Source organism: Tenrec ecaudatus, chromosome 11 (genome assembly GCF_050624435.1).
Source record: "Tenrec ecaudatus isolate mTenEca1 chromosome 11, mTenEca1.hap1, whole genome shotgun sequence".
Classification (NCBI taxonomy): domain Eukaryota; kingdom Metazoa; phylum Chordata; class Mammalia; order Afrosoricida; family Tenrecidae; genus Tenrec; species Tenrec ecaudatus.
Window position 1 is genome coordinate 113,553,087 of NC_134540.1, and position 13,749 is coordinate 113,566,835.

Below are 13,749 nucleotides of genomic sequence, written 5' to 3' on the forward strand. Positions count from 1 at the left end.
CTCTTAGGAGCATTCTGGTTATACTTCTTCCAAGACAGATTTTTTTTTGGGGGGGCTCTTTTGGCTGTCCCTGGTGCTTTCAATATTCTTTGCCAACACCCTAGTTCAAATGCGTCCATTTTTCTTCTGTCTTCCTTAGTAATATCCAACTCCTTGTTGAATCAAAATGGCAACTAATTTTGGCATTCAAATTTCAGTCCAAGGGCATTTTTATATTAAGCCAAATTTCTAACAAATTCTTCCGTTAGAAACTTTGATAAGATATTTTGACGCATACATCTCATCTAGCCAAGGCAGGGCTCAAGGGTACAGGTTTCATTATAGTAGCTTTTAATAATTTATCCTTTCTTTCTTTAACAAATTATCAGGTTAAGTAGTTCAATTTTGACTAAAGGTATGATATTATCAATGGTATTCACATTTTAATGGCTGTTTTGAATACTTAAATGCCATCATATCTCTAATTCCTGTGAACATTTCACTACATCAAGATGGGGTGGAGTTAGAGAGCTAGGCATCCAAATAAACTCCACAGTACAGGATATAGTCGAGAGTCCAGTTGGCTTATTCTGTGAAGGGCCAAATCAGTGATTAAATATTTCTGTATAACCTGACTGATGATCAGCCAGGTGAAATCAGGTACACCTTATTTTAAAATTCTGGTCTGGTCTTCACTGAGTGGTCAGTCATCCTTAGGATGTCCCAGAGAAGCGAGAGAATTGTTTAAATTAAAACTGAAGTTAATTGGACTCTTCCCTTAATGTAGGAGCGCTGGTGGTACAGTGTTTGCTGACTGAGCTACTAACTGCTAACAGCTGCTCTGTGGGAGAAACCTGCGGTTGTCTACGCCTGTAGAGTTATACAGGGGCAGTTCTATCCTGTGCTTCGGAGTTGCTATGACTCATAAAGGACTCGATGGCAATGAGTTTGGTTTGGATGGCTTTGCCTTAATGTACACAGCAAGCCAAATTAAAATACACAAATACAACATGTACTTAACTAGTCAATATCCTCTTCTGAAAATTTTCTTTACTAAGATGGTACCATATTCTTCATAAGCAAGCTTGTTTTTGATCTACACAGTGCTATCAGTTTTCAGTTCACGTTTTCACCTATGCCTGATTCTTACTCATAGGCAGGGAGGAGGGCAAAAGGCCAATTGTAGATGTAATTGAATTTGTAATTCTATATTCACTAAACCTTCAAAAACTTTGTCCCGTAAAGCAGATCGCCTCAAACTCATCAACTATCAGGTATCTCCTAACACTCTGCAAAGAGAAAATTCTTTTTTTTTTCTTTTATGACATAACCTTAAGTAGTTCTGGAGAGAAAAAGTATATTGCAGAAAAGGTTTGCAAACGGTTTCCTTCAGAGTACTTTACCAGCTTTTAGCTTGCTTGTGTGCAACCTCAGAGCATGCTTCAACACGGTAAAATTTGGCAGGCACTTAGTCTCCTCCTCTAAACACACAAATGAATGTTTTAAGTAACAACAGCCAAGTTGACAGTCACTCTTCACCCATTCTCAAATAAGGGATAACACACAGTTTCTAAGAAACTAGAAAAACATCGAATCTCTCCTGATTGGCAGTCTTCAACCAAGACCTTGGCTGTATGCGATCTTTTTTAACATACCAACACATACAAAAAACTATTGGATTACGAACTGATTTTATGTTCAATAGAAGACTTCATGGAGCTTACATTACAAACCCATCTCAGGTCCTAGGATAACGTGCAAACCGTATTTTAAAAAATCTTTTCTTTAACTCGGGGTGAATTTCCCAGCACGCAAGTTAACCCTGGGCTGACCTGTGCTTCGTTACTACTCTGTAGTCAACAATTTCACATTGGTCCCAGGAACGTAAGTACTGGCAGTGGTGACCCATGTCAAGCTCTTCACTGCAGATTACTACATAAGCACAAGTAAGTCTGTGACTACCTTGCTTACTGGGTACTCCCATCCCTGCCAGAGATTACAAATTTGAAGGGGCTTTGATTGTGATGAAAGATGATGTAGGGCTAGGAGACTATCAGCCATATCTAAAAGCAAAACCTTTGAAGTGGTAAAAACGTTAAATAGTTCACTACAGATCAGTAAGCACATGCATTTAATTTACTTAGTGGGCAATTTAACACTTAATTCTGAGTAGGAGAGCACTGGCTGTTTTCAATCTGCTTAGGTATATATTAGATTTTGCATATTCTTAGAAGGAATTCTTTAAAACTGGTTTACAAAGTCAGCATGTAATAGGCTTCTTGGAATCTCATAGAAGAATCCAATTTTCTTATTTTAAAATCTATTTTCAACAGCATTAACGATGTACTCTAACACCAATTGCTATCTTAACTAACGTTATCTCTATGTTCTACCTTCAAACTGGTAAATGATTTACATGTGTGCATTGAAAAAAAAAAGCTAAATTAGAAAGCAAGTCTTATATCCTAGAATGGATGTCTGATCAATTTAAAAGATTCCAATTGCATGCCTGTGGGGGGCGGGGGGGAGGGATAAAATAAAAACAACGCACATAATGTATAAACTCTACTATCAGGTTTTTTATAAACAAAGCAAAGTAGTAGAAATTTTTGTACCTTACCAATCTTGAAAATGGAGACGAAGAAACTTCACCCTACTCTCCAGTACTCTAATTTCTTAAGACTCTCTGTAATAAATTTAAGGTTTAGAACTGCAATATTCAACATCTCAAAAATTTAAGGACGAAATAATTTCCAGATCAACTTAATCTTGTGTTTCTTTGAGGAAATTCAGAGGAAACTATAGGTGCACACGAACGCATCTTAAATTTAGAAAGCTATATAGTTCCTTGAAAGATTATTTATAGAAAATTAAACCAACATTCGACAACCTCTATACGAAGACCTCTGAACCTAAAAATAGGAAATTCAGAACAGGAAACAGGATATTAAACAATGACAGGGATATAATTTCCTATATTCCTGGTGATTGTTGGCAGGTTTTCACTCACTCACTGACTGCCATCAAGGACATTCCGACTCATTGCAGATCTGCCCCTTTGGGTTTCCCAGGCTGTAACTCTTTAGGGAAATTGAAAATCTCATCTTTCTCCCAAGTAGTGGCTGGTAGTTTCACTGCTAACCTTGCTGTTACCTACCAAACTCATAGTCCACTGAGCTACCGGGAGGACTCCTAGAAGTTTTTAGCGGGAAGAATAAAAAAATCATCAGACATAGTGACTAGTCGCAGTGACTCTGATCTCACATGTTACAAATAAGCAAGCCTATTTGTCAAGGTGGGCTTGTCCCAGCTATCATGTTTGTTCCCGGAAGACACGGCTTATTGCTACACGGTCTCCTTTAAATGATAATTTTTATAGCTCATTTTATTGAAAACACCTTAAGTTGACCGAGTTAGGTTTGAATTATTTGGTAACTATCAAGTGAATTTTCATCCTAGCAATACATGAATCAAAACAAGTCACAGTTTTCATGCCCTTCTTAACACAAGGTACTTAATACCATTGTAATGACCCTGAGTCGAAAAGCAAAGAAATTAGAAAAGTTTTGCCTCTACTAAAATCTCTTTGAGTGTACTTCATTTCTAACACAAGGACTGATAAAGCGATATTTCAATGGAAGTTTGTTCGTCTAATTAAATTTCTGTGGTGTTGAATTATCTTCCTGACATTTATTCTCAGGACTATGCATAAAAACGAATGGTTACTCTCTTGGGAAAGTCTCTTAAATCAGTTTAAGACTTTTTACTTGCTATTTTTAAATCTGGAAAACAAAGGTAAATTAGCAAATCTGAAAATCAGGGAAGAAGAGTAACAATGATTTTTTTTTTTAACAGTGGCAAAATAAGCTCTCCTGCAATTAATACAATTGATTATAATGGTCAGTATTGTTTGTTGGAGTTCTCTCTGGGGCAAAAACAAAAACAAAAAAAAAGCAAATTCCACATTACTTTAAAGCATTAATCATAAAATAACCTTTTGGATTAAGTGAAACAAGTTCATTCAAAGGGTGAATTTAACATAACAAAGACAGACTTTAACATTTTTTTCACTTTAGAGAGAAAAAGTAAAATAAGACAAGACACCTCAGTTTAATTTCAAACGTTAATATATTTTCTATTTTATATTGAACATATGCATCTGTAACCCCTCATCTGCAGCAACTATCACAACCTCATAAAAGGGGCAAAATTTGTAAGATGCCCTTTAAAATAAATATTCATTTTTTATAAAATAATAAAACTTCAAATAAATATTCTTTACACTAAACAATATGTTGAAAAAATTAGAAAATAAAGGTTGAATTTCACTGTAACTGTACAATACATGAAGTCCAACGGGAAATCAGAGTCACAATAAAGGCTTTTTCTGTAAGGCAAAATACAATCTAAAACCATACTGATTGATTCACATTCTTCCGAATGTACAACATATTAGTATAATATTTTGTGACTGTGCCACGTAACATGGCACTTGTTTTTCACAGTTGCAAATATTATTGTAGATATGAAAATATAGCACATTATCTCTGGAGAAAACAATGAAAAAAAAGATCATCTGCTAATTTACTACTTTTGCAAGTACTATTCACAAAACATAATTGCCCAGGCGTGTCTGTGTTGCTTTAGCTTATGCAATATGTGGGCACCACCAGTTTCTGTATTTTGAGCTCCATTAGCTGAGTTCTAGTAAGTACATCAGTCAAAACAGCACACGCAATGGCACACTGGCGCACGCGCACACGCACACACACACACACACACAGCATTTCACTGAAAACAGCAAAGAAGATCACACCCCTCTAGTAACAGTGCCAAGATTATAACATTTTAGTTGGTTGCATGTGTGTTAAAAGGGAAGAGAAGATTCCTTATTACTGTAGTAGTCCTGGTTAATGATGCTATGTTGGTTTTTCAAAGTTCCTTGGTGGGACAGTGGGGACCTTGCAGCAAACTGTGTTTGAGTTTTTACAACGGCATCCGGGCCTGTTAACACGGTCATAACATCCCTGGCACAAGTTAAGGCAACCCTTGGCTGGAAGATAACACCACAAGCAAGGCAAAACCAGGGACATGATGCCCATCGCTGACCAGCGGGTACAACAGTGAGACTGGCTGCAAGAACATGGGTTGTCAGCACAGTTGTCCTCGTCATCGTTGGAACAGTGATAGAAGAGACCTTTCACACAGCACACACAAGTCCCATAGTCAATGACGTTCTGGGCTGAGCAAAGGCACTGCTTGTCACAGATCCAGTCAGACGGCAGGGGCCTCGGGTAGGTGCACTCCTTGCACTTGCACTTGCCACAGTCCTCACATCTGTAGGAGTGCAAGCCCAAGTCGTCCTTGTCCAGTGGCTTAAGCTCACCTGGCTTGAGCTCAGATTTAGGCTGCACCCGGATTATGCCATCAGCAAGGGGCCCTGAGGAAAAAGACGATCCTAACAGTCTGTGTTCAGAAGAATTGCTGCTGGTACTCGTCCTCGCACTGCTCCTCGACCCTGAGCTGACCGTGCTGACGGATCTGGTCAGGGAGGCCCTTGGAGCAGCGTGGACTTGCAGGTGCTGCAGCCTGGCAGGCTGGCGGTGCTCAGGCAGACCGTGGAGGCGCTCATGTTTGTGCTGGGCAGAAGATCGAGGAGCAACTTTGAGCCCGGGTCTTGGGACCACAGTAGGCCCCTCCGTGTACTCATTGGTGTTTCGGATGGCTCTGATCTGATCCAGCGACAACACATGCACCTGCTGCGTGAGGGCATCTCTGGGGTCAGGCTCCCGGAGCTGCCTGCCACCATCATGGGCTGCCTGCAGCAAAGGCTGTGACCCACTGCCACTCTGAACTCTGGCCTCCATCAGGGTTTGGAAGTGAAGTCACTCCAGCAGGCTTAGAACACATCTGAACTCCTGTGAAAACCAAGAGGAAAGGGAATAGGTTTATACTCCAAGATCTTTTAACTCCACCCACAAACTGACTCTTCACTATGCCACTTCCCTGGGACACATAAGATATGAAATGGAGTCTGCGTGGGACGCTGTAAGCAGAGCCATATGGATCAACAGAAGCACCAAAGTCTAAAAATTATTTCTGGGTGCTGACAATTCTTTAATCCCATGATGTGCAACGGCATAAAGCTGATCTTTGTTTCAGTCACATAAATAAACCACAAAGCAAAACTCGTGTCCATAGGGTAGAACTGCCCCCCCCCCCAGGGTTTCCAAGGCTGTAAATCTTTCCGGAAGCAGCCTGTCACATTCCCACCACCCCCTGCAAAGCAGCTGATGGTGTTGAGACACTGACCTTTCAGTTAACAGTCATGCACTTTAGCCAGCCTGCCACTAGGACTGAAATCATATAAATAGCAACTCCTTATTCAAACAAACACAAAAGCCTGCTAGATTTGATGTAAAACTTGCACGAAAGCAATGTTAAATGTTTAACACATTGCCATCAATATTTTCAAGTTTGAAACATTTAAATTGGTCCTTGTCACTTATATCTTAAAACATCAATAAATGCAATCTTGAAAATTCCCTCATGGTTCTTACTCTAAGCCACTTTGACATCAAATTCTATTATTCATATGGTATCCTTCAACTTAGTAGCTGTGGAGAGTGGATTTGATGTGCAAAAAGTAATTATTTTTTCCTCCAAGGAACAGTTGTAAATTGCACAACATGCACTAGCTACCTAGCAGTACAAATGTACACAATTTTAAGAATACAGGTTGGTGCCAGGATCACATTAAATCAAAGGTTACATAACAACCAAGAAGACAGGAGCTTATTCAGAATGCCCCAACAACTTGATAATGATTGATCAAGTATTTTACACTCCCATAGGCTAAGAAAAAGACCTTAGACTCAGTACTTCATGATGTCCCTTTCTCTGTTTACATATGAATTATGTCACTCTTAAATAATTTGCCAGTTTCCCAAAACTTCAGAGTTGAGAACATAAATCAACTGCTGTACCAGGAACAAAAAAAGTGCTTTAAAAATTCAATGTCACAACTCTACTTTAGCACTGTGTTGAATAGTAATCCTCCGTAAATTTCCCAACGATCTTTTTTTACCCTGTTCCAAATGGGTAAAAGTAGAACTTTATCCAATCACTACTTTAAAATACACAGAGTTATAGCTAACAAGGCAGGTTATGGACGCCTCCCAATTCAAACACACGGCAGAGCTAGAAACTGAAAGAGGAGACAACGTTGCTCTTAGCTTTCCCTTCGTTTTCCCCAACTCCTTCCCTAGCAGGTGGGACCCAGCCAGCACCCCAAGGGAGTTTTCCGAGCGGACAGAGGCTGCCCAGGCACCAGGCGCCCTCCACTCTCTGGGTTTCCAGATCGACAGTGGGGGGAAGGGGAGTGGCGCCTCCAATAGGTACTTGTCACGAAACACTGGAGCACCCTCTCCCCACGGCCAATTCCTCACGCCCTTTCTCTCAAGGGTGAACCGCCTGCCCGCCGCAAGAACGGCTCCATTTCCGAGCGTGCCGGGGCCGCACTGCCCACCGCAGGGCATTCCAGCACAGACGCGGCAAGGAAGCAAGCCCTGCCGTAAACCCGCACGCGCCCAGAGCCAAGCTCGCACGCACGGGGTCTGCACCCTGCCCTGGCTCGAGGGGATGCTCCGACGTGCTCAGCTTAGCTTCTTTTGGGTCCAGAGAAAGGAAAAACTAAAACACATGCACATCTTTCTTAATTTTTTTTAAAATAAGGGCACTTTCCACGGCGCCATTGCACAAGCCGGGCATGCAGGATTTACGATCCGTGAGCTGGAAACTTCCAGCACCTATTTATTTTGTAGAGGAGAGTAGCATCTTTGGGGCAAAAACACACACGCACACTCGGCCGCCTCGGTTTCTTGTCTGCGGCCCCCGCCGCCACTTGGAGAACTCCCAGCCCCCTCCACCCCGCCCCCACCCCCGCCCCAGAGTGCTTTGAAATCCCAGTAAGAACAGTGTGTGATCAGACTATGGATTAGGGGGGGGGGGAAGAAGTTTGGCACTCGGGTGGGGCCAATTTACAAAGAAAACACTTTGTCTACAACACACAAGGATCCTGAAATTGGAAGAAGAAAAGGAAGCAGCAATAACAAAAAGCCGAGAAGCCAATCCAGCGAAGGGAATCAAAATCCAGCCTCTTTTGAAACCCATTTTCAGCTCCTAGCAAATGATCGATAGCACTAAGGACTTGCTTCCCGTGCGGGGTCCACCCCCACGTCCGAGGAAAAAAAGCCTGCCCCAGAACCTAAATCCCCCGGCGGCCAGGCAGAGAGCCGCTCAGACTCCGGGCTCCCCCCACCCGCGCACCGTCGGCCCGGGGCGGGGGGTGTCCTCGCCTGGGGACAACCTGGCCTGCGCCATGCCTTCCCAGGGAGGCACAGGTTCCCGATCGTGGCGACGGGACAGCCTCAGCCACTCTTCCCCGCTCCCGGCTCCCAGCGCCCAACTCCAGACCCTCGCGGGGCCAGGCGCGGACCCGAGGCGAGCTGTCCGTCGCCCCCAAATTCCCAAAGCGCGGCGCGCAGGGTGGGCAGGCCGGGGCAGTAGGGGGGCCGCGCACCGCACGGTGGGTGCCCCGGCGGCCCCCCGTCCCCGGCCGCGGTAGGCCGCGCGGAAGGTGAGGCGGGCCCGCAGGCAGCTACCTGGGATGCCCGCGCGCGGGGTAACAACGGGGGCACCCCAGCAGACGCGGAGCCCACTTGCGGCGCACACTCCACGTTGTCGGCCGGGCGCGAGCCCAGCGCGCCTCACCGAGATCGCAGCTTTCCGCCAGCTCCTCTCGGTCGCCCCCGTCGCCCTCTCTCCGGCGATCGGAAATAGATCCAGCCTGGACGCACTCTCTCCTCCGGCTTTCCGACGGGGTGCAGAGCAACTTCCGAGCCACGAAGAGGCGAAACGCCAAAGCAAACCCCGAGCCGCGTCCCCTGCCGAGGACACTCCGGGGGCTCGGGGGCTGCGAGCGACCTTCCTTCCCGGACGCTCACGCGCAGGGCTGCTGCTTTTTTCTCAATGAACCCGAGGCCGGAGCTCCGGCGGCGGCGGCTCCCTTTCACTGGCAACCAGGCGACGGAGCCGGGCAAGCGGCCGCGCGGCGACACCCTCCACGCGTTGGAACGGCCGCTCGCGGCGTCCCGGCCGAGGCGGCGCGGGCGCGGGGGCCTGGGCGCTGCGCGCTCCGCCCGCCCCTGTCCTCCGCTCGCCGCGCGGCGCGCAGCCCCGGGCCGTGCAGACTGGCCGCTCCGGAGGCGCGGCGGCGAGGCCGAGGCCGCGGCGGTGGGTGCGCAGGGGGAGGCGGGCGAGGCGGAGGTGGGCCCGGGGCCCGGCCGGCGGGGGGCGGGGCGGGGTGGGGGCGCGCCGCGGGCTGGCGCTCGAGTCTTTCCGGAGGAGGGAGGGCGCGCTGCGGCGGCCGCGGCCGCAGTAAATGGCGTCATGTGGATCCGAGGCGGAACAGAGCAGTTGTTGTCCCAGAGGATATATCGCATCCGGTCCCAGCTCATTGGCTCCGCGGGGCTACATTCACTCGCGCCCCAGCGCCGCCGGCGCTCCGAGCCGCGGGAGGCTTTCGAAAGGGCCGCCGGGCCGTGCTCGCAGCCGCGGCGCCGTCACGCGGGGCGCTCCGCGGGGCGGGGCCGAGGGCCGCGGGGTCGATTCACCGAGTTGCCAGGAAGCGCTGACCTGAAGCTGGTCCCGGAGGCCGAGAAGACGAGCCGTGGCTCGGTCGGACCCCAGGAAAACTTGGCGCCACTGGGGGAAAGTCATGGACCTTCAAAACTCGTTCGATGCACAACTCGCCTTGGGAACAAGTGGCGGCTTTTGAGACCATCCAGAAGGGGCTGCGCGTCCCCTCTCGTCCTTTGGCGGTCCCTCCAGGCCCTCGCCCGCAGGACTGAAGAAAGAGGCGCGGGAGGGGGGGTGCGGGGGGGAGGGGATAGGAGGGGGATGGGGGAGCGGGAAGTGAGGTGGGAGGGCTATTGGTTTATTCTTTGTCTACTAGATTAACCCGATTACACACCAGGCACAAACCGCCAACCCCACCCCAGAACCTGGTACGGGAGGCACCGAGTGCAGATTGGAGATTCAAGTTCCTTAGGGTTGTTGGGGTTTGCTTTGGATTGTGTAACTTTAAATACGCTGACGACCTGCTTTGTTTTTAGGTAGGTTCCTTACACATGGAGACATTTAAGATCGTTGTTCCTTTATTTGGTGCAAGACATTTCTGAAAGGTAAACCTTTTTGCAAATCAATTAATGCAGTCATGTGCTTGTATGCCTCCGAGCTACAACTCAGATCGCACTTCAGGTTTCCTCCACATAGTTTCCTCCTGCTTCATTTGCCTGTCTACTTACCTTAGAGATGATCCCGTTGTCTGTTTTGAAGGTGGGTTGTACGTTAGCACTTTTAAGAATAAATAGAAACAAATATACAACACACATGCTTGCCTTCTTAGTGCGGCTCATTGACTTCGAAATGTGCTTGCATGTGGGAGCATGAGTGGGACGTTAAAACATACATACCCATTGTATGCTATCAAGTGCCTTACAAAAGATTTTGCTGTAGAGCATAGGTTCCCAAACCTGCCTGGCCTACTGCCCCCTTTACAGGAAAAACAACAACTTTCGCCACCCCTGGCAGTGAAAACTCTTTGTACTTCAGCCCATAATCTAGGATAAAGTGTAGGTATCTGCCTGTGCAGCCGCCCCCTGGATCATTCCCCACCCCACACCCACCCCGGCACACTCACTTTGGGAAACATCGCTTTAGAGAGAAGTTAACAGTTTGTAGGTGCAACACTCCCTAATAGCCCCTCCCCCCCAACCACCCCCACAGTGTTAAAGTTCTAGAAACAGTGCTTGAAAATCATGCTGGACTCTCCCCAATGCAGTTCCTGAAAACATCCCTTTGTCACTCTGCATATCCTCAAACTATGGCCCAAGGGCCACATGCGGCCCGCCAGAACATTTATCCGGCCCGCTGGGTGTTTTTGCCCCATTTGTTTTTGACTTCAAAATAAGATACGTGCACAGGAATTTGTTCATAGTTTTCTTTTTTAAAAAAAAAAACAACTATAGTTCGGCCCTCCAACGGGTCTGAGGGACAGTGAACTGGACCCCTGTTTAAAAAGTTTGAGGACCCCTGATAGAGCTCCCTGCCTTGCTGCCCTCTCCCCTAGCCTTCATTCTTCTCCAGGACTGGCCTCGCGGCCCAGGTTTGAAACTAGAGGTGTCAGGGGACGTTTCACGTACTATTATTTTCCGTAAGCTGACCAACTCGCCCTCACCTTCTGGATGAAGGTGGACAAAGTTACATCAGCCAACTTACCGGCATCCTCAGGGCTCAGACCGCAGGGTGGTGTGGCCTCCCATGGCCCGGGCTGCCCGCTGGACAACTCGCGTCCATTGAGCACGTTGGCGTGCACAGGGTGCATGCTGGCACCGCTGTCCCGACGACTACGTGTAACACCAGGGGTGCCCACCCAGCCCGGCCTGAAGTTGCTTTCTTTCCCAGGTCCTGGAATGGAGTAGGGGCAGGGTGTGCTTTCCAAAATATGCCCTAGCGCAGCTGATCTAAAAGAAAAGGATATTTATCCAAGACCAAAGGAAGTAGATTTCCCTACCGTCCCTTCAGACCACAGAGTGACTGTTTCTTGAATGGGAGATGAATTATATTAGTGAGGGAAGTTCCCAGCTTTTACCAGAGGTAAGGTGGTGGGGCCAAAGCCAGGTTGTGCAGAGCTGAGTCCATGGTACCAATGCCCAGATGCCCATGTCTAAGGCTGAACTCGTCTATGGTGAAAGAAACACATTCTTTTGGGCCTTCCAAATACCTACACCAGATGACTGTTCCTATGTGACAGGTGTGTTTTTTTCAGACACTGAAGTATGTTGCTGTTCCCATCAAGTTTTTCTGACTCAGAGCCACTCTATGTACTGCAAAACTAAACACCGCCCGGTCCTGCGACATCCTCTCAGTTGTTCTTATGTTTGAACCCATTTGTTGCAGCCACTGTCCCAATGCATCTTGTCAAGGGCCTGCCTCTCTTTCCCTGTTCCTCAACATTAACAAGCATGATATCCTTTTCCAAGGACTGGTTTCTACTGCTAACTTTTCAAGTACGAAGTCTCACCATCCTTGCTTCTAAGGATTTGTTGGTTGACAATCCACGATACTTTCGGGATTCTCTAGCATAATTTGAATTCATAGATTATTCTTTGAACTTCCTTATTCAATGTCCAACTTTCACATGCCTATGAGACCATTGAAAATACCATGACTTGGATCAGGTGCACATTAGTCCTCAAAGTAACATCTTTACTTTTCAGCTCTCTAAAGAGGTCTTGTGCTGCAGATTTACCCAATGTCATGTGTCCTTTGATCTTCCCATATTTACAGCTGCTTCCATGAGCACTAATTGTGGATCCAAGCAAGACAAAATCCTTGGCCACTTAAATCTTTTCTCTGGTTATCATATTAGCTATTGATCTAGTTGTGAGGATTTGGGTTTTTGCATTAAGTTGTGGCCCATACTGAAAACTGCAATCCTTGATCTTCATCACTAAATGCCTCCAGTCTTCCTCACTTTCAACAAGCAAGGTTGTGTCATTTTACATCAGAGATTGTTAGCAAGTTTTCTTCCAAACCTAATACAGCAATCTTCTTCATGTGATGCAGGTTCTCTGCTTCTTTGCTGAGCTGTAGGTTGAATAAGGTCAGTAAAAGGATACAACCCTGCAACACACCTTTCTTGGTTTAAACCATACAATATACCTTTACTATTTGCACAACTCTCTTGATTCATATCCAGGTTCCGCAAGAGCACAATTAAGTTTTCTTGAATTCTCCTTCTTCTCAGGGTTATCCAGTTTGTTATGACCCACAGTCGAAAGCCTTTCCATAGTCAAGAAAACACATGTAAAGATCTTCCGGTGGTCTCTGGTTTCAGCAATGATGTCCCTTTTCCATTTCCCTTCTGAATCCCTGGTAGCTCCATGTCAATGTACTGCTGCAACCATTGTTGGGCAATTTTCCGCAACATTGTATTAATGCTATTGTTCTATAATTTGCACCTTCTGTTGGGTCACCTTTTTGTGGAATGGGTACAGATACAGATCTCTTCCAGTCAGTTGGCCAGGTGGCCGTCTTTCAAATTCCTTGGCATAAATGAGGGAGGGATTCCAGTGCTGCATCAGTTTGTCATAACATCTTAATTGGTTCACATCAACGAATCGCCTTGTTTGGGCTAATGGTTTCAGTGCCGCTTGCTTCAGGACTTCTTCAGGACCTTTGGTTCTTGCTTAGCTCCTCCTTCTTAAAATCGTTGAATGATGACTGGTTCTTTTCGGTGCAATGTCTGTGCATGTTCTTTCCATCTTCTTTGGATACTTCCCGCACCGTTCCATATTCTGACCATACAAACTTTCAACATCGCAACTCGATCTGGAAGGCTCATCTTTTGACACAATCTCTGACCATTTCTGCGGCTAATTAAGAGGTTTTCAGTATCTGACCATGTTCCAGTGCTGTCCGTAAGCTTTTTAGTGGCTGAGTCCTCTAAGTGGACAGCCGATTCCTTTTCCCTAGTGGGTTCTTAGTCTGGAAACTGCTGAAACCTGCTCACTCTGGACGACCCAGTGACAGAACTTCCAGTATCATAGCAACACATAATACAGAAACCTGACATAAAAAACCCTGACAGACAAGTTGCAGAGTACAGTGTAGAGAGCTATTTTAATCGGGTCACAGTTTATTGAG

The 13,749-nt window shown here is 46.4% G+C and overlaps 1 protein-coding gene across 2 annotated transcripts; it reads right to left on the reverse strand.

The window, feature by feature from the left end:
• Positions 1-4,110: 4,110 nt before the first annotated feature.
• On the reverse strand, positions 4,111-9,886 carry SPRY2 (sprouty RTK signaling antagonist 2). Of its 2 annotated transcripts, none has more exons than XM_075563509.1 (2): positions 8,752-8,890; positions 4,111-5,897 (listed from the first exon to the last, which is right to left on the reverse strand). In XM_075563509.1, the coding sequence occupies exon 2, from the start codon at positions 5,844-5,846 to the stop codon at positions 4,899-4,901; it is 948 nt and encodes a 315-aa protein (XP_075419624.1). In that variant the 5' UTR covers positions 5,847-5,897; positions 8,752-8,890; the 3' UTR covers positions 4,111-4,898. The 2 variants fall into 2 exon arrangements, with proteins under 2 accessions (XP_075419624.1, XP_075419625.1); XM_075563510.1 differs by having other exon boundaries at positions 5,778-5,897; positions 8,643-9,886.
• Between the last annotated feature and the right edge of the window lie 3,863 nt (positions 9,887-13,749).

Excerpts from the sequence above, each read along its gene's own strand:
- SPRY2 (XM_075563509.1), bottom strand. The coding sequence starts at position 5,846 with ATGGAGGCCAGAGTTCAGAGTGGCAGTGGGTCACAGCCTTTGCTGCAG.